Genomic DNA, 27,986 nt, shown 5'->3' with positions numbered 1-27,986 from the left:
ACATTGATATTATTTTAGTTTGTTTGGTCAGTGCGCGTGCATTTCACCGCAGTCATCCTCAGTACGAAGATAATGAAGATGAATGGGCGAACGCGCGCTGCTGGAGTTATCAGGCCAGCGCTTGCAACATGAACAAGCAGAAATTCTACCGTTGTGCGTGTTACCTAAGCAGTGACATCGCAGTGCCGGAATTGGACATGAGGGTCAATTACTTCGGAAGGAATGCCTTCCTACGACACTTTGACGAGGTGCGTTCTTGACACGCGTACCCTAGACAGACAGCCGAAAAGGAGTGCTGCAGGCAGAACGCAGCAAGCATTTTCACGCCTTCTTGCTTTGCGTAACTCGACCGTGGGCCGACGGACGTACGTCTGCTTGCTAGCTCATATTCTCTCCCCTAGCGTCATTAATGGTTTGAATAATTAGGACGTACGTTAAGCGCATCGATATTCCCAGCTTCCAAGTACTTACTTGACGCTGTGACCATGGGGGCGCGGTGTACCCATATGAACGCTCATGGAAATGAATACAAGGGTGGTATTCTCGGATGTCGGTGGATGCTTTTGCGAGATTTCGTGAACGTGACTGGCGCCAAATGCGTCGGAGTCTACGACAGCGTTCTTAGGCCTGCAAGGCACTGTGCCAAGCATAGTTAACGCTATGATACCAAGAATGAAATATTTCACGACAGTGAAAGTATCCCCGAAAGTGATTCTCATACCGCTTGCATATGAACTCTTCCAGGCCATATAATTAAATGCACTCACATTTCACAGCCGAGTAACAGTGTTATTCGGTGGTGTCCTAGCTTTGTTTAATATAATCCCTTGTTGTAAAAGAAATGCTGGTGCCGTCTGTTTTAGAAGGCGAAACAGCTCCATATTCGTCGCTGTCGTCTCCGCGGCGGTAATTTCAAGCACGGACCCGTTAGTGCAGCTTTACAAACAGCTTATCTTGGAACAAGCCACCTAGCTGCCTCCGTGTGGTGACGCAGCGAGCATAGAAAATTAAGGAATCTGCGCATGAACCATTGAAACGATACAGCTCGTGCCGAAACTGAAGTTTGTGGAGCATATGGGCGAAGAGGAAGGACTTATGGAGGCCCCAAGCACTCCATTAGAAATATATTGCTATAGATCGCTAAATATTGCAGATATTGCAAATATAGATTGTAAATACATTGCTATAGATCATGATGGAATTCTGCGATGTACTCTACACAATGTACGTGTACATTGTCGAGATGCATTCTACATATGCTTCGGCGCACGCGCGCGCGTGTGTATGTTTCGAAACACATGCATGCATGCAGTGTTTATAAATTAATTTCTGTTTTTTTTTTTTGTCTGATTGGCTTGAACAGCCACTGAACAGGTACGGATACGCCTCGCCGGAACAGAAACAAGCCATCATCAAGCAGGTAAGACATGGAAATAAAAACAGGAGCAGCGCAACGCATGACGAGCGAGTAAACAGGACTGAGCGCTGTCCTGTTTACTCGCTCGTCCTGTATTGCGCTGTTCCTGTTTTTATTCTACAGATGAACCAACCAGCCCCATTGAACACACATGGAAATGTTTAAGGCGAACGGTTGGAGGTTCATGCATGCACACACTAGGGCGCTCAATGGGAAGGAGTCGATTAACGTTTACATCACAACAGCTTGGTCTATTTTCTCATCGAGACTTATTCTCAACATTGGAAGTCGGGATATATTTCATGCTTCACTAATCACCTTTCAAATTATTAAACGCATTGATCGTCGCGTTATGATGCGCGAAGCGCAATTGTTTCTGAAAGCAGCCATTTGCATGATTACCCGCGGCAAGCACCAGTTCGGATATATGACCTCAAACGTCCTCAAAATGTGCGGCAAAATGTATTACTGTTCCGGTGGACATTTTCTTCTGAACTTCCGGGCGCAAATATGCTCGCTGGAACGCGAACATTTTTAGCCACACATTTTCTCAAAACCAACAGAATAGGAATTCTGACAAAACCTTTCTCACTAACGTTGTTAATTCAATTGAACTTTTAGACATATTGTATAATTTCATTTTTATATCCGTTTGTGACTATCGCGGGATACTTGACGTCTGACATCGTGAATACCATGCTGTCGAAAAAAAAAATAACCATGTCTTCATCTACTCGCGCATATGTATACATAGTATTAATCTTTCAATTGATTAAATTCCAGCCCATTTTCTTGAGACGGACATAAGAAAGCGTACACTTGCAACTACCCAACCCAGTATGCATATGCCACAATTGGTGATGCATCGTGGGTGCATGATCTTGCTTTTGATACGTATATGCTGTTTCTGCATGGTTACTGAACAAGAAGAGTCATATATACATATACACCACTATGCGGTCTAAGCTCATTGAGTTATAGTTTATCTGCTACCAACGAAACTTGGAATCGATGTGAACTTCATAAGCATGTGCGGGAATTCAGGCTCATTCATTTGACATGATTACACATGTTATGCGCCGCATATTAACATAGGTTAAGGACTATAGAGCTGCGATTATATAGTGATTCCTTTTCCGATACTATTCCTTTTCGCACTTCGTCAATGGTTAGAGGGCGACGTTCCGCCCGCGTTATCATTATAGGATCAGCCGGTCATGAGCGCTGCATGATAAGAGTGGCACAGAATCAAGCAGGAGGTGCACTGACACCTAAAATAAACGCGTCATTTGTATCCTTCGTGCTAAAATGGTATTCCTGCAAATAAATTATGTCAATGCGTTGTGCCACGAACATGAGCGTAATCGTTATTTTTCGAAAATGTAAGAAAAAAAGTGCCACTTATGGAGGTGCCGGGGTTCGAACCCGGGGCCTCTCACATGCGAAGCGAGCGCTCTACCACTGAGCTACACCCCCTGGCGAGTGATGGGTTCTACAATGCTTGAGTAGTTGCTCGGGTGGTGCAAGGCATTCGTGGCCTGCAATGAGTGCGTTTCTAAAGACAAGAACGAGGGAGAAACATAACGAAGATAGAGTATCAAACGAAATAATTTCCCGTTAATCGCGCTTACCGTGGTCTCTTCCCTAGCTGGGGAGCACTACTACGGATCTTCGGGGATGCTTGCGTGTGTGTGTGCGGCTATCCCAGATAGTGTGACGTCCGTGGGAGAGATAAAGAAAGAAAAACGTATTAGCGGCGGCAGAGTCCTTCAATGGCGGTAAAGCAAGCATTCGCAACAGCGCGCATAAAAGCGTTGCTTTCTTTTTCTTAGCTGTCTTTTTAATCAATCGTCTATTCGCGTATGCTTGGCTCGTAACACTGTATGTGCCTGTGCACGATGCGTTCTGACGAGAGCATGAAGCTCCCTGCATGCGGTCGGTTGCATGAAATGTCATCCAGTTTTTTTGAGCAATGACTGCAGCCAAACGGGACGCGCGCGGATCGATACTAGGAGCGGGCGAGACGGGAACACCAGACAGGTTTCAGGCACTTCCGGTCGTTGGCAAGTTGCGGCGACCGCTTTTGCGAGCGAAGGTCGCGATGCCTTGCAGGAAAAAAAAAAAAAAAATCGTACCGTCGCCTGGCCGGCGACTGTCGATCTCGCATCAGCGAAGAAAAAAGCAAGTGCTCAAAGAAGGTCTTGAAAAAAATGGTCGATGACAAGCGTACGCTATAGGTTTTGCTTAGGAACAGTGCATAAAGCGGCTATTGTAATATTTTTTTTCTCTGTAGTACAGTATTAGGGTGAACAGTGGCGGATCACAGGATAAGAGGAGACGACACATTGTGCGCACTCAGCATTCGCGCTGGCGGACATAAGAATTCAATGAATGACTGAAATCCCGAGATCAGTTCCAATTTTGAAATATCCGTCTGCAAACTTAGTACGGCGAAGTGCCATTGGTCTTCCACTTGTTATTTGTCCGGGAAGCCTTACAATGATTTTATTTTTTTTTGTTGCAGACATTTAGAAGTCTCGGAAATATTGCAGACTATACAGATATTTTTTTTTTTTTTTTACAGAAATGCTACGAGCGTAGCAAGCATGGCGTTTATACTGAAGAGTTCTATAGGCGATCGAGGCGGACGTCATCATCATCATCAGCCTGGTTACGCCCACTGCAGGGCAAAGGCCTCTCCCATACTTACCCAACTATGAGAGAGGCGGACGTACTTTGTCTCGCATGACAATAAGTACCAGAAGATCAATGAACAAAAATTTGTTAATTAACCTTTTATCACTGCCTTTGGGGCTGTTGCTTATGTAGGGCAGAGTCGAGTCAGTCACATTTTAATGCATCCTTATGCTTTTTTTTAAATATTGAACGAGATATTCATAATCGAATTTCAACGCTCAATCGAGAGCCGAACTACGTGAGAAGGAAACGCCCCGGGGCCCTGGATGATGTGTGTGACGAAGTTTGAATGACCCGCCGTGGTTGCTCAGTGGCTATGGTGTTGGGCTGCTGAGCACGAGGTCGCGGGATTGAATCCCGGCCACGGCGGCCACATTTCGATGGAGGCGAAATGCGAAAACACCCGTGTGCTTAGATTTAGGTGCACGTTAAAGAACCCCAGGTGGTCGAAATTTCCGGAGTCCTCCACTACGGCGTGCCTCATAATCAGAAAGTGGTTTTGGCACGTAAAACCCCATAAATTAATTAATTAAGTTTGAATGACGGAAAGTAGCGGGCGAATGCTGATACGGCACGTCACGTACGGCAGATGCTTGCCAGGCAAAGCGTGCCGATCATTATCTGCCGCGACACTGGCCGAGCTGGTCAGTTTCAAATCTCGTGGTTATTCTTCAGTCACGTGCCGTCGCATATGATAGCGGGGCCGGCCGCCTTTTCTCTGCTCCCGGTGCACTGGCGGTTTCAAAATTGAGCAGTGAATTCGATGATTGATTTCTCAAATTACGTGCGATTTCCAAGACAAACACACACACACACACACACACACACACACACACACATATATATATATATATATATATATATATATATATATATATATATATATATATATATATATCGGGTGCGTTAAATTGTGGGTGCGTCCAAATTTGCCATTTGAATTTGAACAAATGCCTCCAAGGTTCTAGTAAAAGTGTAGGTACGTACAGCATACGGAATGCATGATACTCTCCCGGCCGCTTTCTTGAACATAATAATAATATTTGGGGTTTTACGTGCCAAAACCACTTTCTGATTATGAGGCACGCCGTAGTGGAGGACTCCGGAAATTTTGACCACCTGGAGTTCTTTAACGTGCACCTAAATCTAAGCACACGGGTGTTTTCGCATTTCGCCCCCATCGAAATGCGGCCGCCGTGGCCGGGATTCGATCCCGCGACCTCGTGCTGAGCAGCCCAACACCATAGCCACTGAGCAACCACGGTGGGTCTTGAACATGTGTGTGCGAGCGTCATAGCCAGCACCATTGCGATTATGATGTGTCTTGGTCGTGAGAGTACCGACCACGGGAAACGTCGGCGAAGTACATTTCCGATGCTACGAGGTTGCGCGGCGATCCGTGAGGGCGAATCGCCACAACGAACAACGGCGTGCTTACATTCGTGTGTTTAGCTAAAGGACGTGTTATTATTATTATTATGATTATTATTTTATTTTTAACGCTTGAGCACGCGCGAGACGTTATCGCATTCTGTATACGTGCACGTAGATGCTGCTGTGCGTATGCGTATCCGTGCCATTTCATCAAACAAATTAACGGGATCAGTTCGTGAGACTCGGCGACTATTCTGGCTATCCCGCCCCTATGCTTTTCTTGTCTCTTGCATATAGGACAGACCAATGGCACGCCGCCTCGAGCCACGGAGTGCCTCGGGCATATATAATGAACAAACATTTGCATTTATTTTTCGTGCGTGCTACCATTAGCGGCATTTAGATGAATGCTACAGCTTCGCACCAAATCACATTTTAGCTCATCGCTGCGTTTGCATGAATGCGACGGTGGCGCGTGGCGTACATACGTAAACCGGTGAGAACAGCTTAGCGATCGCATATGCATTTACCCTACTCAGGTGGAGGACACGGTGGCCTCCCGGGTGAACGAGGTGAAAAAAGCGCATCGCAACAGGGACAAGGACGAGCTGGACATGTGCTACATACCCTTCGACGAGGAAGTGTACAAGTTCAAGGTGATGCGCACGCGTTCTCGGCTCACGATGCCCTTGTCATAACTTCGAGTGGAGCGCTTTATAGAGAACGGTTGTTTGGACGCGTGGTAATTTGGTGTTAATCCATATCTGCCGATAAACGAAGGACACGCGCGGAGAGGTCGACGACGACGCGTGCATCATTTCCAACTGATTTTGTTTGACGTGCCGACCCACGTACGGGGACGCATGTGCAAAAGACTAGTCGCAACTGATGGGACAGTGACCTGCTGAATGCTCTCCTCCTTGCCCTCGCTTGGGAAAGGGAGAGCGTGCAGGCACACTGGCAGGAGCAATTTCGGACTGCGCATGGGATAATGGAAGCGTACTATGTATAAATAAAAGCGGGTGGTGGTGGTTGCAATGACTGATTGTATATAAATGACTGTGTATATAAATGATTCGTCGCTTCCTCTTTATAAATCTGAAGCAAGGCTTTCCGACAGCTGGTTGAACCTAAAGCCCCTCCATCCACGCGCTACCGCCGCTTTCTAAGGTGTATGAAGGGGCTTTAGTTGACCCGTCAGTTGTATGGTTTCCTGCGCAACGTCTTCTGCGCATTTGTCCCTATATACGTATGTATTTTCATTCGTAGAGGTCTGCGCTCTAAATAAATAAATAAATTATAAGTGCGGCCAATGTCGTCATTGTTTCTATGTATACCTTTCTCTCTATACGTGTGTCCTTTTTAACCGCGAATGTGTATATATTTCAGCTATGCAATTCAGCGTAGAGCCTCACCAGAAAACTCCAATTGAGGCTCAGCACTGTGCGAAGAGCGATGGAAAGGAAACCAATAAGTTCACAGCATGGATTAGAGATCAAGCGTGGACAGCTCATACGCGTTTGACATTTGCAAAATAAGCGCAGTTGCGACGTCATGTAACGCGCGTGTTCCATAGCAGGATGTACGCAAAGTAAGAGAAAATGCTTTGGAGTGTCGCAGATAAGTGTAGGCGGAGCGGATAAGATATATAGTAAACTTCTGGGTACATGGTTAGCTCTACATCATCATCATCATCATCATCATCATCATCATCATCATCATCATCATCATCATCAGCCTGGTTACGCCCACTGCAGGGCAAAGGCCTCTCCCATACTTCTCCAACTACCCCGGTCATGTACTAATTGTGGCCATGTTGTCCCTGCAAACTTCTTAATCTCATCCGCCCACCTAACTTTCTGCCGCCCTCTGCTACGCTTCCCTTCCCTTGGAATCCATTCCGCAACTCTTAATGACCATCGGTTATCTTCCCTCCTCATTACGTGTCCTGGCCATGCCCCATTTCTTTTTCTTGATTTCAACTAAGATATCATTAACTCGCGTTTGTTCCCTCACCCAATCTGCCCTTTTCTTATCCCTTAACGTTACACTCATCATTCTTCTTTCCATAGCTCGTTGCGTCGTCCTCAATTTGAGTAGAACCCTTTCCGTAAGACTCCAGGTTTCTGCCCCGTACGTGAGTACTGGTAAGACACAGCTGCTATAAACATAGCTCTACATACACGCAGCAAAGTGGCCGTCCTCTGTAGTACACTCTACCGGGTGTTTTAGCGAACGCTTTCGAGAGCATTTTTACAAATTCTGGCTAGGGAGTTCGCAAGGCGGAACAAGTTCTCACTTGGAACGAATTCTCAGCATGACACCAGTTTCGAGATATTAATTCTCCAGCTTTGCGGAGGAATGCACTGGCGTTCCACTTACTTTTGTGTTTCAGTGCATGAAACGGCGCTTTCTTAAGTAAGTAAGCGGAACGTCAGTGCATGTGTACCGCAAGTCTGACGGCGCATATCTCGTAAATGGCGTAAACTATAGATATATCGAAGGCTTATATACATACCCATTTCTTTACGTCCCTCAAAGACAGGCCGTTGCATTGGCAGTTAACAATCTTCAGCCCTTGTGACGACGACATTCCTCTGCGAGCGTGTTTACAAACGCTGTCCGTTCATAATTTTTCTTTCTTTCTTTCTTTTTTTCTTTCTTATCCATTATTCCCCTTTTCCCCTCCCCAAGTGGATAGGGTGGCCAACCGGGCACGTCCTTATTTAACCTCACTAGCTTTCCCTCTTCGTGTTCTCCCTTTCTCTTTCTCTCTCTCTTAGCTACCTATGAAATTGACACCTTTCTGGCTTTATCAAGGGGGTAAAAAATCTACAAACTAAGTATTTTGCATCCGTACGCGTCTATTGGCCGAGAGATCGGGCTCGCATTGAAATGTACGCGACAGCGTTTCTCTGTGAGCGATTTTGGGCCGATTGTGTGATACTGAAATGCGCTGACTGCAGTGAATTGATCATATGTATTTCTCTTTCCCCCCACCTCACGAAATGTCACATTCTTGCTCGAAACGCACGGAACATTTCTACTATACGCGAAAGGAGCTCAAAACGCAGTTTCTTTCCGGTACATCCATGGTGCTTATTGTTGGCGTTCGGCTTGCGTTCAGCCTATATTCTGTATAGGCGCCAGTGTTGTGCGACTCGGCTTTCTGCTACTTTTGCACTGGTTATGAAAATGGCTGTATTCCTGTACAGTGAAGTTAAAGTAGCTATATTAGGATACAACTTAAAAAAAAATAACCGTAGTTGACAACCAAGGCACACGGACCGCGCGGCGTTGTTACTCCGTTAGCCAATCACAGAAGCAAACAAAGTCGTTGCCATGCGACGTTTTCTAAATGGCGTCATACTTGATACCTCCGGTATAGTGCCTAGAGTATATTCTAGGCACTGTACCTCCGGAGCGTCTGATGTTCTTGAAGAGCATTTTCATCGGCGGAAGTGATGAGGTGTGCAACAGACATGGACAAAGTGTATGGAGTCTGAGCATTTCACTCTTCAAAAGTCCTCGGTATAGTTCATTTCACTGCTGAGCCCGTTTTACTCGTGACACACCACTGCCAACTGAAGTGAAACTTGACAGTGAATAGTTGCAGCGAAGCAAGCGTTTTATTTCAGTTCAACAAAGAATTAGGCTTCCGCCGTTCCACTACAACAGATGAGTGAAAACGTATAAAATTACGCGCTTGTAACTTTATTTTTGTGGTTAATAATAATAATAATATTTGGGGTTTTACGTGCCAAAACCACTTTCTGATTATGAGGCACGCCGTAGTGGAGGACTCCGGAAATTTTGACCACCAGGGGTTCTTTAACGTGCACCTAAATCTAAGCACACGGGTGTTTTCGCATTTCGCCCCCATCGAAATGCGGCTGCCGTGGCCGGGATTCGATCCCGCGACCTCGTGCTCAGCATATTTTTGTGGTTACCACCTTATTAAGGTAACAGGAAAAGTACGAGATATGTGCAGCCTCGCGGAGGAACAGTGGCTGGCGGTTATGAGGGCGTGGCCTCACGGCAGATACTTAAGTTGTATCCGACTACAGACCATTTTAGTGCTTACGAACACGGAAGGTTTCCGGTTAAGCCCTCTACAACGACGTAAGTTACAATAGCCTATAGACTTACAGAACAGTCCAGCTGGTGCCAGTTCTGCTTTAGGGTTGGAGTGTTCGACAAGTAAACTTTATTGTGAAGCACTACAAAAAAATTACCGACGATTACGTTACTTCCTAATGCGAAATTTGAGCGCAGCAAATAAGCTGTTTCACCTTTTCGATAGATTGAGGCAAAGAAATCGAGCAACACATGTATGCGCTATCACAGAATTTTTTTTTTTTTATTTTTCACACGTATTCCTTTAACAAAGACTCCACTAGGTAAGCTTCTGCTTCGGCGGCACGCACCTCTGGATTCTGACGGCGACGGCGCTGGGCCTCTGCTCTGGCAGCTCGTTTAGCAGCAGCAGCAGCAGCAGCAGACGGAGGACTTCCATCGGTCGTCTCGCTCATGGCTCAGAAAGAACTGGCAGATAATTTCGCAGTGGCGAACGGCAGCGGCAATTTCGGCTCGGGCGGTGCACATATACAGATCCGCCGCCACCGATCTGGCTCTCTGATTGCCACCGCACAGGGCGAACGGCAGCGGCAATTTCGGCTCGGGCGGTGCACATATACAGATCCGCCGCCACCGATCTGGCTCTCTGATTGCCACCGCACAGGGGTTGCATTGGAGGAGGAGCGAAGAAAGGAATTAAGTTCGAGCCGGCGCTTTGACAACCGGAGACTCGCAGGAAGAGGGGGGAGGGGGGCGGCGTGTACACCCAGCGGCAAACGATGGGGGCAGAAGCGCGCGCAGCAAGCGGACAACACGATAAAGGGAGGAGGGAAGAGATAGCAGCGACTGACTGATGCCGCTGACGCCGATAGTGAGTCAACCCCAGCTGCGGAGTTGGTTTCAGGGACAACGCCGCCGATGCCGACACAAACAATATGATACCCTCGCTTCCGCAGCGCTAAGAACCAGGTCTAGCCGTGGGAAGGTGGTCACGTATTCGTCGACGTGCCGGGGCCTACGTGAAATAACCGGCGCGTCGGCAACTGAAGAGCACCCTATCCGCCACACAAGAACAGGGGGGGGGGGACCCTTTCCTCCTCTTTCTGCATGGCGGTGACGGTGTTCTATGCAGTCACGTTATCTTGACTCTCTAGCGGCGTCAGCGGCATCCAGCGGTATCAGTCGGTCGCTGCTAGCGCTGGGGGGATGAAAGGGGGGCGGAGCTGGTTACGAGGCCGACGACAACGCCGACGACGACGCGAAACCCAGGAACGGACGCCAAAGAGCTGCGCTCTAAAAAGTCCACGCATGAGCTCGACGCATGGTGAACGTTCTTTTTATCTGAACACACCAAAAATAGGCGCTTACAGAATACTATGCAACAAAATACTTCTTTTTTCTCGGCTAACTTGACTGTCAAAAAATGCACCACAGGAAGTTTCCGGGTGTCCTGAACAGAATGCTGCCACGGAACGGAGAAAAGGGTGTATAGTTATTGTGAATCCGCCGCTTGTACACATGCATAACTACCGTCTATACTTCTTCGCTTCTCTGTCGAATACGAGATAGCAAGTTTAGTTAAACGAGGCACGGAACTATGAATGGCAGCGTCGTGGCAGATTCGCCGCGCGGCTTCAAATGCTTCTTTATTATTATTATTATCATGGTAACATTAAAAACGAAGCACTTTAGCGCGAGGTTGTTTGTTCATGAGAGCGGTGCGGACAATTTTAAATTATTTTAAAACCCAACCTTATTCCGTTTTTTTTTTATTGGTGAAAATAATGGACCGGTATACATTCCGTCAAGCTGACAACATCACGCTAAAGAACGCATTATATTAGCCGCCACGCAACTGAGTTTTACGACGACCTGTGTCTGTATTGCGACTGCAGTGTTACACGCGATCCTCTAGTAATACTGTATTTCCGCTTCCATCTTGTAGCAGATAATAGATGTACCAAAGCGCGAAAATGCACTTGCGAGGCAAAATTACTTCTGCCTCGTGGCGATATCCACATAATACAGGGACACCTGAGGAATGGCCAAGGATTGTCGCGTGTAACCACTATAACCACAGTCACAGCCACAGTCACAGCCATGGTAATGCAATTATACGCCTATCAACTGTATCATGCGACATATCTTATGAGCGCTTAAGATTTACTTTCCTGCTGCTGTTGCGTTTCGCCTGCGACACGTGGTTTTGCCGGCGCGACTGCGGCGGGGCGGCAGACATTTTGGCCCGATCGTCGTCGCCGCAACACTCATCGCCAGGTGTTTCCAGGCGCGACTGCGGCGATGCGACCGCCTAGGGATCATCCTCGCATTCCAGTCATTGTGCCCGAAACAGGCGATGCCAAAGCAGGGATCTCATTCCAGTCATTGTGCCCGAAACAGGCGATGCCAAAGCAGGGATCTCGTTCCAGTCATTGTGCCCGAAACAGGCGATGCCAAAGCAGGGACCATCCTCTCATTACAGTCATTGTGTCCGACCGGCAGCGCCACGACAGGGTGCTACGAGATCGTGCTCGACATGGTGCTACGGCATCGCTACGACAGTGTGCGTCACCATTAGCCCATTGTACATTCACGTGCTCGTCTTTTGAGGGGTTCCTTCTTGCCCTCAACTGCGAGAGTATAAAAACAGCTTCCCCCGGACGCCAAAAAGAGGGCTCCGATTTCTTCTGTTGAGTGAAGTGCTCTCCCGTCTCTCTACTTCGGTCAAACCTGACCGCCAACTCTTTGCGATGTTAAAATAAACAAGTTGTTTCGTTGTTACCAGTCGACTCATGCTTTGCCGGGACCTTCGGATGCTTCCAGTTGTACCCCAGGCCGCCAGGCCAACGCTACCCTTGGGGCTTGCGACCCAGGTACAACCACGGGCGTCAGCGCCGAGTTCCCAACAGATCGTACCAGCAGTCAGATCCAAACATCTGGTTGGCAGCGGTGAGATCGCCTACGACTTCAAACAACTGTCTGCCAGCGGTGAGATCGCGACAACGGAGGCCAGCAGCGAAGAGATGCAGTTGACTGTATGCTGAGCAGCTCAACGACGATCCGGGAGCAGTGCAACGAGCCCTGTGTGACGACTGGTTGCCTGCAGCGGAACGACTGCGCGGAATTCCTGCCTGCGAGGTTTGGTGAGTGCGGGACTTTCTTCTTCTGAGCTTTGCCAGGCTTTTTGTTAGTGTCAGAAACAGAGCTGGTAATTGTGGTTGTCGTTGCTGCCGGGTTAGTTTGCGGCAAGACAATAGTAAGCAGTAGAGAAAGCAGCATTCAGAGCAGCCATGGATTTGAAGTCGTTGCGCAAACCGAAATTGTTGGAGCTTGCAAGAGAGTTGGGTCTGGATGTCTCGGACAAACTCAGAAAACCAGAACTGCTAAAGGCTATTCTTGAGTTAGAGGCTGAGGATGACGAGCTGTCGGAATGCCTTGAGACTATTGAAGAGAGGGAGACTGCAAAAGAAAAAGAAGAGTGTGAACGTAAAGAACAGAAAGAGCGAGAGCAACAAGAGCGTGACCGTCAACACGCTTTGGAAATGAAGCGTCTTGAGGTAGAGATGGAACGCGCTCGTAATGGAAGTCAGGCACACGGTGCAGGAGAACGCGTATTGTTCAAAATGACTGACCTGATGCGGCCGTTTAAGCTTGGAGAGGACATTGGTTTGTTCCTGGTTAACTTTGAGCGAACGTGCGAGAAGCAGGGGTTCTCTCGGGAAACGTGGCCACAGCGCTTGCTCACTTTGTTACCCGGCGAGGCGGCCGACGTAGTCGCTCGCTTGGATAGAGAGGAGGCAGAGGATTTCGACAAAGTAAAATCGAGTCTGCTAAAAAAGTACCGGCTGTCTGCGGAGGCGTTCCGTCGGAAGTTTCGGGAAAATGAGAAAGGCAGAAGTGAGTCATATACAGAGTTTGCGTATAGGCTTATGTCGAACATGCAGGAGTGGCTCAAAGAAGAGAAAGCGTTTGGTGACCACGATAAAGTTCTGCAGTGTTTCGGGCTAGAACAGTTTTATAGTCGGTTACCGGAGAACGTGCGATACTGGGTCTTGGATAGGCCAGACGTTTGTACGGTGGCTAAAGCCGCTGAGCTAGCCGAGGAGTTTGTGACGCGTCGGGCTCGCGGAGCTAAGGACGGTCAAAAGGGTGAATTTGGCTCGAAGTTTGAGAGGCCGAAGTTCACACCCATGAGATTAAAGGGGGACACGCGTAGTGCGGATGCGAGTGAAAGCAGTCCGACCAAACGTAAGGAGACGGCGGCAGCCAAACGCAGAAAGCGGTTCGAGATGAGGCGAGCGGGCGTGTGTTATACGTGCCAGAAGCCGGGTCACTTTTCGGCGCAGTGTCCGGAAACAACACCAAAAGTTGTGTTTTTTTCAATAGGCAGCACTGACGAGAACATGAAGCTTCTCGAGCCTTACATGCGAGACCTCCTCGTGAACGGGAAAGAGTGCCGAGTGCTTCGCGATTCCGCAGCTACGATGGATGTAGTTCACCCGTCTTACGTAGAACCCCATATGTTCACGGGCGAGTGCGCGTGGATCAAGCAAGCCGTGGAAGCTCATAGCGTGTGTCTGCCAGTAGCAAAGGTGCTTATTGAAGGACCTTTCGGAGCGCTTGAGACGGAGGCGGCAGTGTCATCTATGCTGCCACCCCAGTACCCGTACCTATTTTCAAACAGGTCCGATCACCTCCTGCGCGAGAAGGGGCTTTTGTTTGGTGAAGCTAGTGTTCAGGCCTTAACCAGATCGAAGGTTCGGGAGCTCGCTGCAAAGGCGGTAGTTGCGGGGCCGACGTTATCAAACAACGAAAAAGGGTCAGAGGCGCAGCAAGCTGATATTCAGAGCACGCCCGAACTGAATAAAATTGAGTCTGTAGCGTTGAAGGCGCCAGATACTGGAGAGGAAAATCCCGATTCGGGAAAGTTAGAAGAGCTATCTACTGATTTGCTCATCGCGCCTACGTCAGACGGACTTGATAGGTTGCTAAAAGTCAGCCGGTCGGCTTTGATAGCCGAGCAAAAAAAGGATGGCAGCCTGGAAAACGTGCGCTGCAATGTCAAAGAAGGTATCGCCAGGAAAACTGCGCGTTTTGTGGAAAGGGGTGGAGTCCTGTACCGGAAGTATCTAGACCGCAGAGGAGTGGAGTTCGATCAGCTGGTCGTGCCTCAATGCTATCGTCAGGATCTGTTGCGCTTGTCACACGGGGGTTCGTGGTCCGGACACCTTGGAGTTAAGAAAACTAAGGACCGTCTCTTGCAAGAGTACTATTGGCCAGGGTGTTTTCGGGACGCAGACCATTTCGTGAGGACATGTGACACTTGTCAGCGGGTGGGCAAACCAGGGGACAAATCAAGGGCGCCGTTGAAATTGGTACCTATCATAACGGAGCCTTTTAGACGGCTCGTTATTGATACAGTGGGACCTCTGCCGGTAACAGCCACGGGGTACAGACACATTTTGACTGTGATCTGCCCAGCGACAAAGTTCCCTGAAGCAGTGCCGCTTAAAGAACTCAGCTCAGTTGAGATAGTCAATGCACTACTGTCCATATTTGCGCGAGTTGGTTTTCCTGCGGAAATCCAATCAGATCAGGGCACAGTGTTTACTAGCGCTTTGACGACAACTTTTCTCGAAAGGTGTGGGGTAAAGCTGTTACACAGCTCAGTGTACCACCCACAGTCGAATTCCGTTGAGAAGCTCCACTCCGTCATGAAGCGCGTGTTGAGAGCGTTGTGTTTTGAACATCGAACTGACTGGGAGCTGTGTCTGCCTGGGGTGATGTTTGCTTTAAGGACCGCGCCGCATGCGGCTACGGGGTTTTCGCCAGCTGAACTGGTGTACGGTCACTCGCTTCGGTCTCCGCTTCGCATGCTTCGAGAATCATGGGAAGGTAGGGGCGACGACCCAGTCGTGGTGGAGTACGTGCTTAAGCTCCTCGAACGCTTAAGAAGGGCACAGGAGTTGTCAGGTGAAGCAATGACAAAGGCCCAGCAGAGGGCCAAGGTTTATTATGATCGGACAGCCAGGGCCCGTCGTTTTGAGGTTGGCGATGAGGTCATGATATTGCGCACATCGCTAAACAACAAACTAGACGTGCAGTGGGAGGGCCCAGCACGAATTGTTCAGAAACTGTCGGACGTTAACTACGTGGTAAGTCTGCCAGGAAAGCGGAAAGCACAGCAAGTTTACCACTGTAATCTGCTCAAACCTTATAGACAAAGGGAAGCAGTGGTGTGCATGATGGTAAACGTTCCTGAAGAGCTTCCGGTCGAGCTTCCAGGACTAGGCTCAGTGACGAACAGGGAAGACACCGGTCAAGTCATTAGTGACCTTATCAGTAAAGCACCGCTGTCGCCCGAGCAGAAAACCGAACTACACCAGCTATTACAAGAGTTTCAAGGTCTGTTCTCTGAGAGGCCTGGTAGGACTTCTGTACTTACTCATGATATAGAACTTACCTCCACAGAGCCAGTACGATCCAAGGCGTATCGGGTGTCACCCCGCCAGAGCGATATTATGGAGGCTGAGGTAAAGAAAATGCTACAGCTCGGTGTTATTGAGGCAGGTGAGAGTGATTATACCTCCCCTTTGATTTTAGTTGAGGTACCGGGCAAGGAACCTCGTCCTTGCGTCGACTACCGCAGGCTTAATTCCATCACTAAGGATCAAATTTATCCGATCCCTAACATCGAGGAGCGCCTTGAGAAAGTTAGTAGCGCTCAGTTTATTTCTACCCTAGATCTTGTCAGGGGTTATTGGCAGGTTCCACTTACAGAAGAGGCTAGTAGGTATGCGGCGTTCATTTCACCAATGGGAACATTCCGTCCTAAAGTGTTGAGTTTTGGTTTGAAGAACGCGCCATACTGTTTTTCAAGTCTCATGGATAAAGTGTTGCGGGGACAGCAAGAATTCGCTTTACCGTATCTAGACGACGTAGCGATATTCTCCGCATCCTGGTCTGAGCATATGACACACTTGCGGGCAGTGCTAACCCGCCTGCGCGAAGCGGGCTTGACAGTCAAGGCTCCTAAGTGCCAGATAGCACAGGCCGAGGTTGTCTACCTCGGTCACGTGATTGGTCAGGGTCGTCGCCGCCCCTCTGAAATAAAAGTGGCCGCTGTGCGAGACTTTCCGCAACCGCGCACCAAGACCGATGTTCGGTCGTTCTTGGGTGTCGCCGGCTACTATCAGAGGTACATCCCTAGGTACTCTGATATCGCGGCTCCCCTGACGGATGCTCTAAGAAAGACAGAGCCTCAAACAGTCGTCTGGGACGAGACCAAGGAAAGAGCTTTTAGCGCCCTAAAGAGTGCCCTAACAAGCCAGCCTGTGCTACGATCGCCAGACTATACAAAAGGGTTCATTGTTCAGTGCGATGCTAGTGAGCGAGGCATGGGCGTTGTACTGTGCCAACGGGAAAATGGAGAAGTAGAACACCCCGTCCTGTATGCTAGTCGTAAGCTGACCAGTCGTGAGCAGGCGTATAGCGCCACCGAGAAAGAGTGTGCATGTCTCGTGTGGGCCGTTCAGAAATTGTCATGCTATCTAGCCGGCTCGAGGTTTATCATTGAGACGGATCACTGCCCTCTCCAATGGCTGCAGACCATCTCTCCCAAAAATGGCCGCCTCCTGCGCTGGAGCCTCGCTTTACAACAATATTCCTTTGAGGTGCGTTACAAAAATGGGAGTCTCAACGGTAACGCCGATGGCTTAAGTCGAAGCCCCTAACGTAGGAATCAGCCTCAAAATTGTTTGTTACTGATGTTTTCTTCTTGAGGCAGGATTTTTTTTTTAACATATTGCTTTTGTTTAGTGTTTCAAAGTGATGATATGCTTTCTAGTGCAATTTTTCAATTTGTGGACGCGTTCTGAGTGATGCTAGACTACTGTAAGGAACTAGGCAGTGGTATAAAAAGGGGAAAGAGCCTGGCAGGGCTTAGTGAGGGTTGTGCCGTGCTTGCTGACTGAGCGGTTGAGTTTCAGCGTAGTTCTAACGCTTGCCGGGAACGAGAACAAAAATGTGAACTCTCCCGAAGTCACTTTGCAGTGTCCCGTGCGAACCTGAACAAGAGAACGAGGCCTTCTCTGTGCGCTGCGCTCAAGAAACGTCGAGGGACGCCCGACTTCGGTTATGAGCATCATCGAGCGACATCCCTCCGGACAGCGGATGCAGTCCCCTGTCCATCGGGATCTCCTTCCCCCGGCGGGGCGGTCTGTTGCGTTTCGCCTGCGACACGTGGTTTTGCCGGCGCGACTGCGGCGGGGCGGCAGACATTTTGGCCCGATCGTCGTCGCCGCAACACTCATCGCCAGGTGTTTCCAGGCGCGACTGCGGCGATGCGACCGCCTAGGGATCATCCTCGCATTCCAGTCATTGTGCCCGAAACAGGCGATGCCAAAGCAGGGATCTCATTCCAGTCATTGTGCCCGAAACAGGCGATGCCAAAGCAGGGATCTCGTTCCAGTCATTGTGCCCGAAACAGGCGATGCCAAAGCAGGGACCATCCTCTCATTACAGTCATTGTGTCCGACCGGCAGCGCCACGACAGGGTGCTACGAGATCGTGCTCGACATGGTGCTACGGCATCGCTACGACAGTGTGCGTCACCATTAGCCCATTGTACATTCACGTGCTCGTCTTTTGAGGGGTTCCTTCTTGCCCTCAACTGCGAGAGTATAAAAACAGCTGCCCCCGGACGCCAAAAAGAGGGCTCCGATTTCTTCTGTTGAGTGAAGTGCTCTCCCGTCTCTCTACTTCGGTCAAACCTGACCGCCAACTCTTTGCGATGTTAAAATAAACAAGTTGTTTCGTTGTTACCAGTCGACTCATGCTTTGCCGGGACCTTCGGATGCTTCCAGTTGTACCCCAGGCCGCCAGGCCAACGCTACCCTTGGGGCTTGCGACCCAGGTACAACCACGGGCGTCAGCGCCGAGTTCCCAACAGATCGTACCAGCAGTCAGATCCCAAACACTGCTGAGTGATCTACGCCACCTTGCTGATGTTTCGTGGTATCACAAAGATTGCGGAATGATCAAAGCATCGATCGCTACGAGGAATCGCTGAAGCGTTGCGTTCAGGTATCACAGCGACCACTTGAGTTGTCTAAAATGGCGCCAAATGATTTTTTTTTTTTTTTGCGAAGTGCTTGAATCACAGCCGAATATAAAATTTGAATGATAGGGACGAACGGAGGGAGCGACGCTCAAACATCGCGCGCCCGAAGCGTGCAGTCACTGATTTTATTCAGTGAGACTATACAGCGCAAAGTCAGATACTACAGCGCAAAATGTGTCTCTACACGTCGTCCGAAAAAAAAAAATTCATGCCACCATTTAACTGAGACTGCGCTACAACTACAGAACACATACACTTTAAAGGATATCTGGGCCCTATCGCGCACATATGAAGGGACACCGAAGAGAAAGACGATTTCTTCTGTACCAGTAAATTACCGCAAAAAAAAAATTATGGGGCGTTTTACCTGCCAAAACCAATTTCTGATTATGAGGCACGCCGTAGTGGAGGACTTCGGAAATTTCGACCACCTGGGGTTCTTTAACGTACACCTAAATCTAAGTACACGGCTGTTTTCGCATTTCGCCCCATCGAAATGCGGCCGCCGTGAGTAAATTACCCTTGTGCAACGTCAAAAACACCACTGTTACCAGGATATATAGGACGCTTGCATACGCCAGAAAAAGCGCCATAACAAAAGAAGGCTGACGACGCCTGCGTGAATTTGCCACACCAGGTTGCTGCGACGTCATGTATTTTTCACGGTGTGTTCTAGGGCCTAGTTAAATATTTAGCGGTAAATATAGACTACAATATCTTCTAGAGGAGCCAAAGACTGAACACGGCGAGCTTGGGGAACTTCTGCTGGGCCAACGCGGCCTAAATACGAATAAAGGAAACACATTGAAAACCATGACGTCATAGTGACGTACCAGCATTGGAAATTCGGCGCAAAATTAAAAAAAAAACTGAAGCCGGTATTCATTCTTCTATCCTAATAATCTACTTATTATTTCGAAATTAACGACAACCAGAGTTTTCAAAGAACGCCTTATCCGTCTAAACTGATTTAGCGTTTTGCTTTAGTGTCTCTTTAAACAAGCAGCGGCTAGAAGACAACACGACGCGTCATGCACGCTATCCTGGTTCAGTCAGTGTCCGCCAGGCGGCGACTCCGCTCGATCTCGCGGCCAGCATAGCATGACCGCAGAATGACACTGGTAGGTTCTACTAGCTGTGCTAGCTATTTCATGGGCGACTTGTCAAGAGACCGCGTTGAGAGCGGCGCATGTTTCTTTCTGCCTCAGGAGTCGTACCTCGACCCAGAGTTCGTGCAAGTGGTCAAGACGGCCAAGTCGCCAGAATCGTTGCCGCCTTCCTGGATTATTTCAGCAGGTGAAGACGAGGCTCTTTCGCCTACCGTGTAACCTTATGGTCGCGTGTTATGGCATAATTGTCAATTCCGTGGTTTAACGCCCGAAAGCGACACACGTACGGGCCATGAAAAACGCCGTACAGTAGGGACTCCGGACTATAGCTTTGACCACCCGGGATTCTTAAAAAGTATTCCGAAGACAGTCTACACGGGCGTCTTTGCATTCCGCCCCATTCCGTCTCAGCGAAATTCTGGCCAATTCGTCCTCTTTAGCAGGGGATCGGGCGGATCCAGGTGCCTAGTTTGGGAAGGGGGGGGGGAGGTGAGAGGGGCGGTTCTTTAATGCGGTTGGTGAGGGGGGGGGGGAGTCGCGCAACTAACCACACGTCTGCAACCAAATGGTCATGATTTGTTCTCAGTTGCATCCCTTAGTGCCGTTGTCATCGACACCTTGCAGACAACCATGTGACCAGTTTGAAAATAATGTATTGACACCGGTGGGCATGGTCAAACCTTGTAATAGCATTAAAGACTAAAAACTGTAATGAGACAGAAAAGGGACGTACAAATCGCACTTTACCTTTTAACTAACGAAAAAAATGTAGGCAAGAAAACAAACTTTTTTAAGATTTCATTTGAAATTGGTGTCAGAAGTGCAGAGAAAAAAATCGTGAGAAAATTTTCATTTTTGAACGATACAAATGAGTGTCCACAAACGTGGACATTAGTTGGGAGCACGGTAAAACTAAAAGGAACAATTTTACCCTTGCGGGCACAAGAAAACATTAAACTTCATGCACAAAACTCTCGACTTTCTTTTGCAATCTTTGTTCCTGCATCGCATTTTCAATCTTACAAAGTTCTGGGAAGTTAAGTATTATGGGGTTTTACGTGCCAAAACACCACTTTCTGATTATGAGGCACGCCGTAGTGGAGGACTCCGGAAATTTCAACTATCTGGGGTTCTTTGACGTGCACCTAAATCTAAGTAAACGGGTGTTTTCGCCCCCATCAAAATACGGCCGCCGTGGCCGGGATTCGATCTCGCGACCTTGTGCTCAGCAGCCTAATACCATAGCCACTGAGCAACCGCGGCGGGTAATTCTGGGAAGTGGTCAAAACCATTTTCACGCGTCGCCGTCAGGCAGGTAGGCTCGTCTGGTCTCTGGAGCTGCTGGTCTACTTTCGTACCTTTCTTTCCTGGTACCATTTCGATTTGGGGTTATATCTGGTTAATGTCTCGGCTACATCCTGCTTGAAAGACAGGAGAGACCGCACCTCTTCTTGTTGCAGGTGCAAAGCTGTTGCATCGCGATGGTATTCAACCTACGCATTGCAGACAGCAATGTTGAGAAAATGTGTGAGCATCCTAACGGTCCATTTCCTAGAGTTGAAATTCGTCCTAGCATATGAAATATACCGGTCGATGAGGTCCACTCCCCTCATCAATTGGTTATATTCGTATACGCTTCGCAGTTGCGGTGCTAATTTTTTTTTCTCCTTTCATCCTTCGACCAGCACTTGCATGACTACATGGGGTCTATTCCGACAGCACTGGAAAATGAATTCACGCCTTTGTTATCTTTCCATTTGACTAGACACGCTTTTCTGTTCTCATGCACGAAGGAGGTCCATTCTCAACGGCTTTTACTGTTCATTGGCAAGGTTTACAGCAGCGCCTTCAGTGCAGTTTGGATTTACTCTTCCAGGCATGCACTTTTTCTCTTGAAGTAAGCAATTAAAAATCTTCGGTGCGGTAAGTTATCGATTCGTGAAAATATGTGGCGACTGCACAGTTGTCTACACAAGCTGTATTAACACTGCTCCTCCCAGGCCATTGGGTTTCCCGTAATCAGCGAGGACTGTACGTTTCCCAGTGTGTAAAAAAAAAAAAAAGAAACATCGTGAAGGAAAACTTTCGTCAAATTGGGGCGATATATAGTCCTAGGTTTCCTGTAAAAAAAAAAAAAAACAGTCGGTTTCACTGCATCTCGGCTTCAATTTCGCAATTTGAACGCGCGTCAGTAATTACAAAATTAGTTAATATTTTAATTTGTAGCTGCACCTGAACATCGTGACCTTAGTAAATGTTCAGGCAGTCCATCTGAACAAACGAAACTGCATGGTATGCTCTATGCGCACCATTTTTATAAAAAGAGAATAAATATAACGTTTGAAGTCAGAAAAAAAAAGGACACTTGGTATGCAATCTTGATGTTTGTGAAAAAGAAACCTATGACGTCGCTAGCGCGTAGGCGCACGGGCAGAATAAAAGAGAAACGGCTTGTGTCCATCAGATCGCAATAATCTGCGGCTTACCATGTCGTCCTGAATGACGATAAAAGGCTCAGGACCGGTAGAATCATGCGCCGGCCAGAACCAACAGGTTCGCAGCAGGGCAACGGTAGGGTATTACCTGCACGACGCCATGACCATGGAGCAGCAGGTCTGCATGCGCGACCACACAGGTGCGCCAATATTAGAGATATCGAAATGCAGATCGAATATTCGAGTACAAACACTCGGAACTCTAGTCGAATATTATAGCATGAGAACATTCGAAGTAGAAATCGATTCATGTTCGATTCGAGAATTCACTATGCGACGTAACCGAATATTCGTTATACTGTTCAAATACGGATGACGAATATTTGGAGCCTGCGCAGTGAGAAAGAACGACAGTATAAGGGTGAGTGTTCAGAGCGATTGTGGTGCGGGGAAGCCTTAACGGTGGCTGCGCAGAAGAACCATTTCTTGAGTGAACGCACGGAGAAGGTATAGGCTCTGCACAATAATTTCGAGTCATTAAGAAACGACGCCTCCGCTTCAAGCAGCCTATACGACGAATTTGGTGTCTCAATATACAGGAGCAGCAATTTATGAGTCGCAGCCTAACCATGTTCGCATCCCTTCAAAAACTGTGTGCGATGCTGTATATTTATTGGCCCTTAGCTCTTTCAACCGCGTAACACAACAATATGCACGCATCTGGTTGCGTGTTGTTCCTTCGTTTCACAGCTGTCACTGCACTGTTATGATGGTGCACCAGACAAGATCGTTTTTCAGCTTCTCATTTGTAAGCTCCCGAGTTGACAGTTGCTAGCGGTGCATTACGCGTGTAGAATGAATATAAATAAGCCTGCCATTTGTCACAAAGACGCCTCTCCGTGCAACCTTCGCATTTCGCGCTGTTTAGAAATGAGAAAGCATTCGTCAATCGATCCCGCAGTATAGGGTCGTTTAATTTTCTCGAATATCGGTATTCGATTCGGAAATTCCCCTCTTCGAACATCCCTATAGAACTGTTTCCGTCGCTATAATATATAGAAAGCGACCGCATACGAGCTGCCACTTGTCTGCGAGCTTTACTTTGACGTTCTGTTCTATGGCGCAGAGAAGGAAGTCTACCGTATCCCGCTGTTCACGCGAGAATTTGCCGACAAGCTGCTGTACGAGCTGGATCACTTCGAAGGCTCCGAGATGCCCAAGATCAGACCCAACATTCTCAACAACTACGCGGTACGAATGGATTTAACCGTTCCTTATCTTTGTGCGCTTCCTGTGTTTCTTCTTTTTTTCTTTCTATTTCTTTAATGTCACGGATGATGTGAACGAACGTTTAGTTTCTCCAATATTGGCGTCTTGAGTTATTTATCGGCTAACCGCCGATTTTCCGTGCAGGGGCGTGTTTATTTCTGAGGCAAACTGATGCCTCGTTATTGGCTATTGTGTTTTACGTAAATCCGCAAACCGGATGAATTTTCATAAATGGGGAAATTTTTTCATCCACCCAAATGCAGCTCGAAGCTACAAAGGAAAGCAGCTAACAATGGAGGTTTCTCGGAAAAGAATTTTCTTCGGCAGCTGAAGTAAAAATTCGTGCAGGTCCGGCGACCGAACCCGCAGGACCAGCGCCTTATTCGGTCGGTTGATTCACGATCTGAACTGACCAGGGTAACAACGAATATTTAAATTATCACTAACTTAGACGGTAAAGCAACCGCTCAAGATAGGCGTTGGCTTCCATGTTCGATATGCCCAGACTTAAAGGCTTCCATCGGAGAAGCCCCTATGAGTTTCTTTTATAGTTTCATAGTACTATTGCGCAGATGGCTATTTTCCCGTTTCATTTGCATTATTAATATTCAAACTGACTAACTGTGCATATATATATATAGAGTATAGTATACACTTTAACGAGCAGCCTGCGCGCGCAGACGGTTCTCAGCGAGGTGGGCTTTGACGAGCAGTTCGTGACGCCGCTACGCGACCAGTACCTGACTCCCCTGTGCCGGGCACTGTTCCCGCACTGGACGGGGGCTCGCTTCGACTCGCACAACGCCTTCACTGTGCGCTGCAAGCCCGGCAGTGAGAGCGGCCTCGAGTTCCACTACGACAACGCCGAGGTGACCGCATCAGTGCGCGTCAAGAAGCGAGAATACACTGCGCGAAGAAGTTCTGCATACAGTTAAATGCAAGAAAGTTGCAGAAATGGAGCAAAATCTCGTTCATTCGACCTCGGTTAGTTCGAACTTTCGCTTAATTCGAACACACTGGAGATTGCCAGCGAGGCACCGTACATTGCTATGTGGAAGGAAAACTCGTTTAATTTGAACACGAAAGCGTGTCGCTTCCGTTAATTCATCCGCCCACCTGTGCTCCCCTGGGCGTGGCAGTTACTAAAAGCTCGATAACACAAGTAATTCAGCGGACGGTGCTGCTGGTTATATAAGGGAAGACAGTGATGGCAGCAGCCTGTCCTGCACTGATGATGAGACGGCCAATTGCGCTACGCCCTGGGCGATGTCTCCTTTGCCGATTCTTTGTTGAGGTCTGTGGGCCACTGACTGACGACGGCATGTATATATGTAGATAGTTTGTTGCAATACGCTTTTGAATACATTTTTTCCTCCCTTTGTTAATTCGTCCTTTCGCATAACTCGAGCAAAACTTGTGGTCCCGCAATGGTTGCATTAACGGGAGCCAACTTAGAAACAGCATTGTTTTGGATCGCACCGCTGGCGCGATCGGTTGGGAACTCGGCGCTGACGCCCGTGGTTGTACCTGGGTCGCAAGCCCCAAGGGTAGCGTTGGCCTGGCGGCCTGGGGTACAACTGGAAGCATCCGAAGGTCCCGGCAAAGCATGAGTCGACTGGTAACAACAAAACAACTTGTTTATTTTAACATCGCAAAGAGTTGGCGGTCAGGTTGACCGAAGAAGAGAGACGGGAGAGCACTTTACTCAACAGAAGAAATCGGAGCCCTCTTTTTGGCGTCCGGGGGCAGCTGTCTTTATTCTCTCGCAGTTGAGGGCAAGAAGGAACCCCTCAATAGACGAGCACGTGAACGTACAATGTCGTAGCGCTGTCGTAGCACAATGTCGTAGCACAATGTCGTAGCACACTGTCGTAGCGCTGTCGTAGCACAATGTCGTAGCACAATGTCGTAGCACACTGTCGTAGCGCTGCCGGTCGGGCACAATGACTGTAATGAGAGGGTGATCCTTTGCGGTCGCATCGCCGCAGTCGCGCCTGGAAACACCTGGCGGGGAGCGTTGCGGCGACGACGATCGGGCCAAAATGTCTGCCGCCCCGCCGCAGTCGCGCCGGCAAAACCACGTGTCGCAGGCGAAACGCAACAGCATTCTACATACTGCGTGTTGCATTAACGAGTGACGGGTGACATGACTCCTCCACATAATCGATCACATATTTCAGCTAAAATTTCGCCCTGGCGTAGCATTTGGCAGTGCGTTCAACTTAGTACCACGTTTGCGAGCATTACCTGCCTGTTTCTTTCATGACAAAACATAAGTGCGGTTCGTCTGCGTCAACGTCTCTCTAAAGAAATGTCGTTTTTGACCCCCAACTGCCGGTACTGTGGCATTCACCCGGCTACGCTTCCGCATACGCTGTGGGAGTGCCCAGCACAGTACACACTGACTTACACCACGACTCGCTCGTCGAGGTTGCATGAGGCTCTGCGGAGCTCCGCCCTCGACGACCAAACCTGGGCGACCCAGCACGCCCGGGAGGCGGCGGCGAGGCAAGCCCTCGACGTCCCCTGATGGGAGGCTTAGGCCCGGCCATCATAAAGTGCTGGTTGTACAATAAAAGTTTATTCCTCCTCCTCCTTGGCGCAGTCTGGTATAACAGAACGGGGGAACGTGCCTTTGACAGTAGCGGTAACAGATGGCGCCACTGCTCCGTTGCAGAGAAATTGTATTTTCTTATTTTGTTAGTAACGTCACACTTCATCTTTATTGTGAATTAAAGAGGCAAAAAAAATGCTCGAAAATTGGGTATTAAGTGGAACGCACTTCAATAAGCTACGTCTGTGCGAAATTCGAACGGAAATCAGCCAGCCGCAAAAGCATCCAATACTAGCGTGATAACTTGCCGCTGACTTAACTGTTCCTTTGTGAGCTTCTTGTGTTTCTTTATTTCTTTCTATTTTTTTTAGTCGCGGATGATGTGAACGAACATTTCCTTTCCTCGACGTTTGCGTCTTGGGTTATTTATCGGCGATGGCTAACCGGCGATTGTCTGGTTTGTGTCTTTTGGGTATGCAAAATAGTTCCAGAACCGTATGCCATATATATAACCATCTACATGCTGATGTGAGCCGAGCACCAGCGACACCGCTACGCGATTTGACCTGGGAACGTTGGCGACAGTGCACACGCCACGTACGTCTCTCAGCACGGCTCCGGGGAATGATGGCGTGACAGCTGGGAAGCTGAGAGTGGGGTGCCCTTTTTTGGGGGTGGGTTGCGATGGCGCAGGTGACGCTGAACGTGTGCCTGGGCCGGCGCGACTTCGGCGGCGGCGAGCTGTACTTCAGCGACATGCGCGAGGAGCCGCTGGACCAGTGCTCGACCACTCTGCTACAGCGGCAGCTGCCCCGCCACGCCTTCTTGCACCGCGGTCAGCAGCTGAGCGGCGCCGTGCCTGCGCTGAGCGGCGAACGCGTCAACCTGGTGGTGTGGCTGCGCTCGTCAGAGCTGCGAAACCGGCGCTGCCCGCTCTGCGACTGCGCCCCGACGCTGGTTGCCGTCGGCGAAGGATACGGAGACGGATTCACTGCCCGGTGGGGATGAGACTCCCTCTCACTCGCTCGCGCACTCAAACATTCTAGACTGTTACAGTGCGTGGCGGTCAGCATTAAATTTTCATTCACTTCTGCTTTTCCACCATCAGCACAATGAGTGGCGTAGCTATAGGTCGTCTGGCACCCGGGGCCGATAGCTCTTCTGTCACACCCCTCACACCCCCCCCCCCCCCGGGTGTAGTCGAGGAAGCTGAGGATATCGACAATTTTCGGGTGTCTTCAGACGTATATGAACCCCCCCCCTCCCCCCGTTGCTACGCCACTGAGTACAATAGAACGACCAATTACTTTGCTACCATATACGTGTATGAGACACGTTTAAACATCACAATTTTCATTACTATTGATCATTTTTCTCTCTCTGCGCCAAAAGAAAGCACGGCGTGCGCGGAGAAATTTTCGCTCGCTCTATTATTCCCTTATTTGTATACCTGCATGACGTGCGATAGCCACGGTGCCCCCCCATGGTGGGGTAAACAATGTGTGGCGCGCTTTGACTCGCTCTGCTTCCTCTCCAGTTCCGCGTCGCAGGAGACGGTCGCGCTGGCTGTCCCAAGGTTTCCCCTGCACCGGCTGGCGTCTTCCAGCGAGCAGCTGCAACCCGTCGATGCCGTCGCCCAATAAAGAATCGACCGGCCTGAAGAGCCTACGACTCTCTATTACATATAGTTCGTCACGCGTGCGATGGCACTTACAGAGCCGCTAACGTCGGCTTCGCGCGCCATACGATTTCCGCCCACAGATATCGGGTGTCTACGACCCCCTTGGTGTCGCCGCTTTCACGCCGGGCCTCCGTATATATACACGAAAGATGCACGCGCTAATTCGGCAAGCCGTCTGCGATGCCAAATGCTCGCTGCACGCAAACGGCATTACACATAGTCGGGTGTCGCGCACTACGTTTTACTGCGAAC

General features: G+C 48.9%; 1 protein-coding gene and 1 non-coding gene across 2 annotated transcripts; one reads left to right on the top strand and one right to left on the bottom strand.

The window, feature by feature from the left end:
• Positions 1–72: 72 nt before the first annotated feature.
• Positions 73–27,704, top strand: LOC142574040 (2-oxoglutarate and iron-dependent oxygenase domain-containing protein 2-like). The gene is made up of 8 exons (XM_075683218.1): positions 73–248; positions 1,364–1,420; positions 6,028–6,144; positions 19,895–19,982; positions 23,357–23,481; positions 24,180–24,368; positions 26,747–27,051; positions 27,591–27,704. Exons 1-8 carry the CDS (start codon positions 129–131, stop codon positions 27,694–27,696), a joined length of 1,107 nt encoding a protein of 368 aa, XP_075539333.1. The 5' UTR covers positions 73–128; the 3' UTR covers positions 27,697–27,704.
• TRNAA-CGC (transfer RNA alanine (anticodon CGC)) lies at positions 2,822–2,893 on the bottom strand. Its single transcript has one exon. It is a non-coding gene; the product is annotated as a tRNA-Ala (tRNA).
• Positions 27,705–27,986: the final 282 nt, after the last annotated feature.

This window comes from Dermacentor variabilis, chromosome 3 (assembly GCF_050947875.1).
Source record: "Dermacentor variabilis isolate Ectoservices chromosome 3, ASM5094787v1, whole genome shotgun sequence".
Lineage (NCBI taxonomy): Eukaryota > Metazoa > Arthropoda > Arachnida > Ixodida > Ixodidae > Dermacentor > Dermacentor variabilis.
This window is presented reverse-complemented; position numbering and strand designations above follow the sequence as displayed.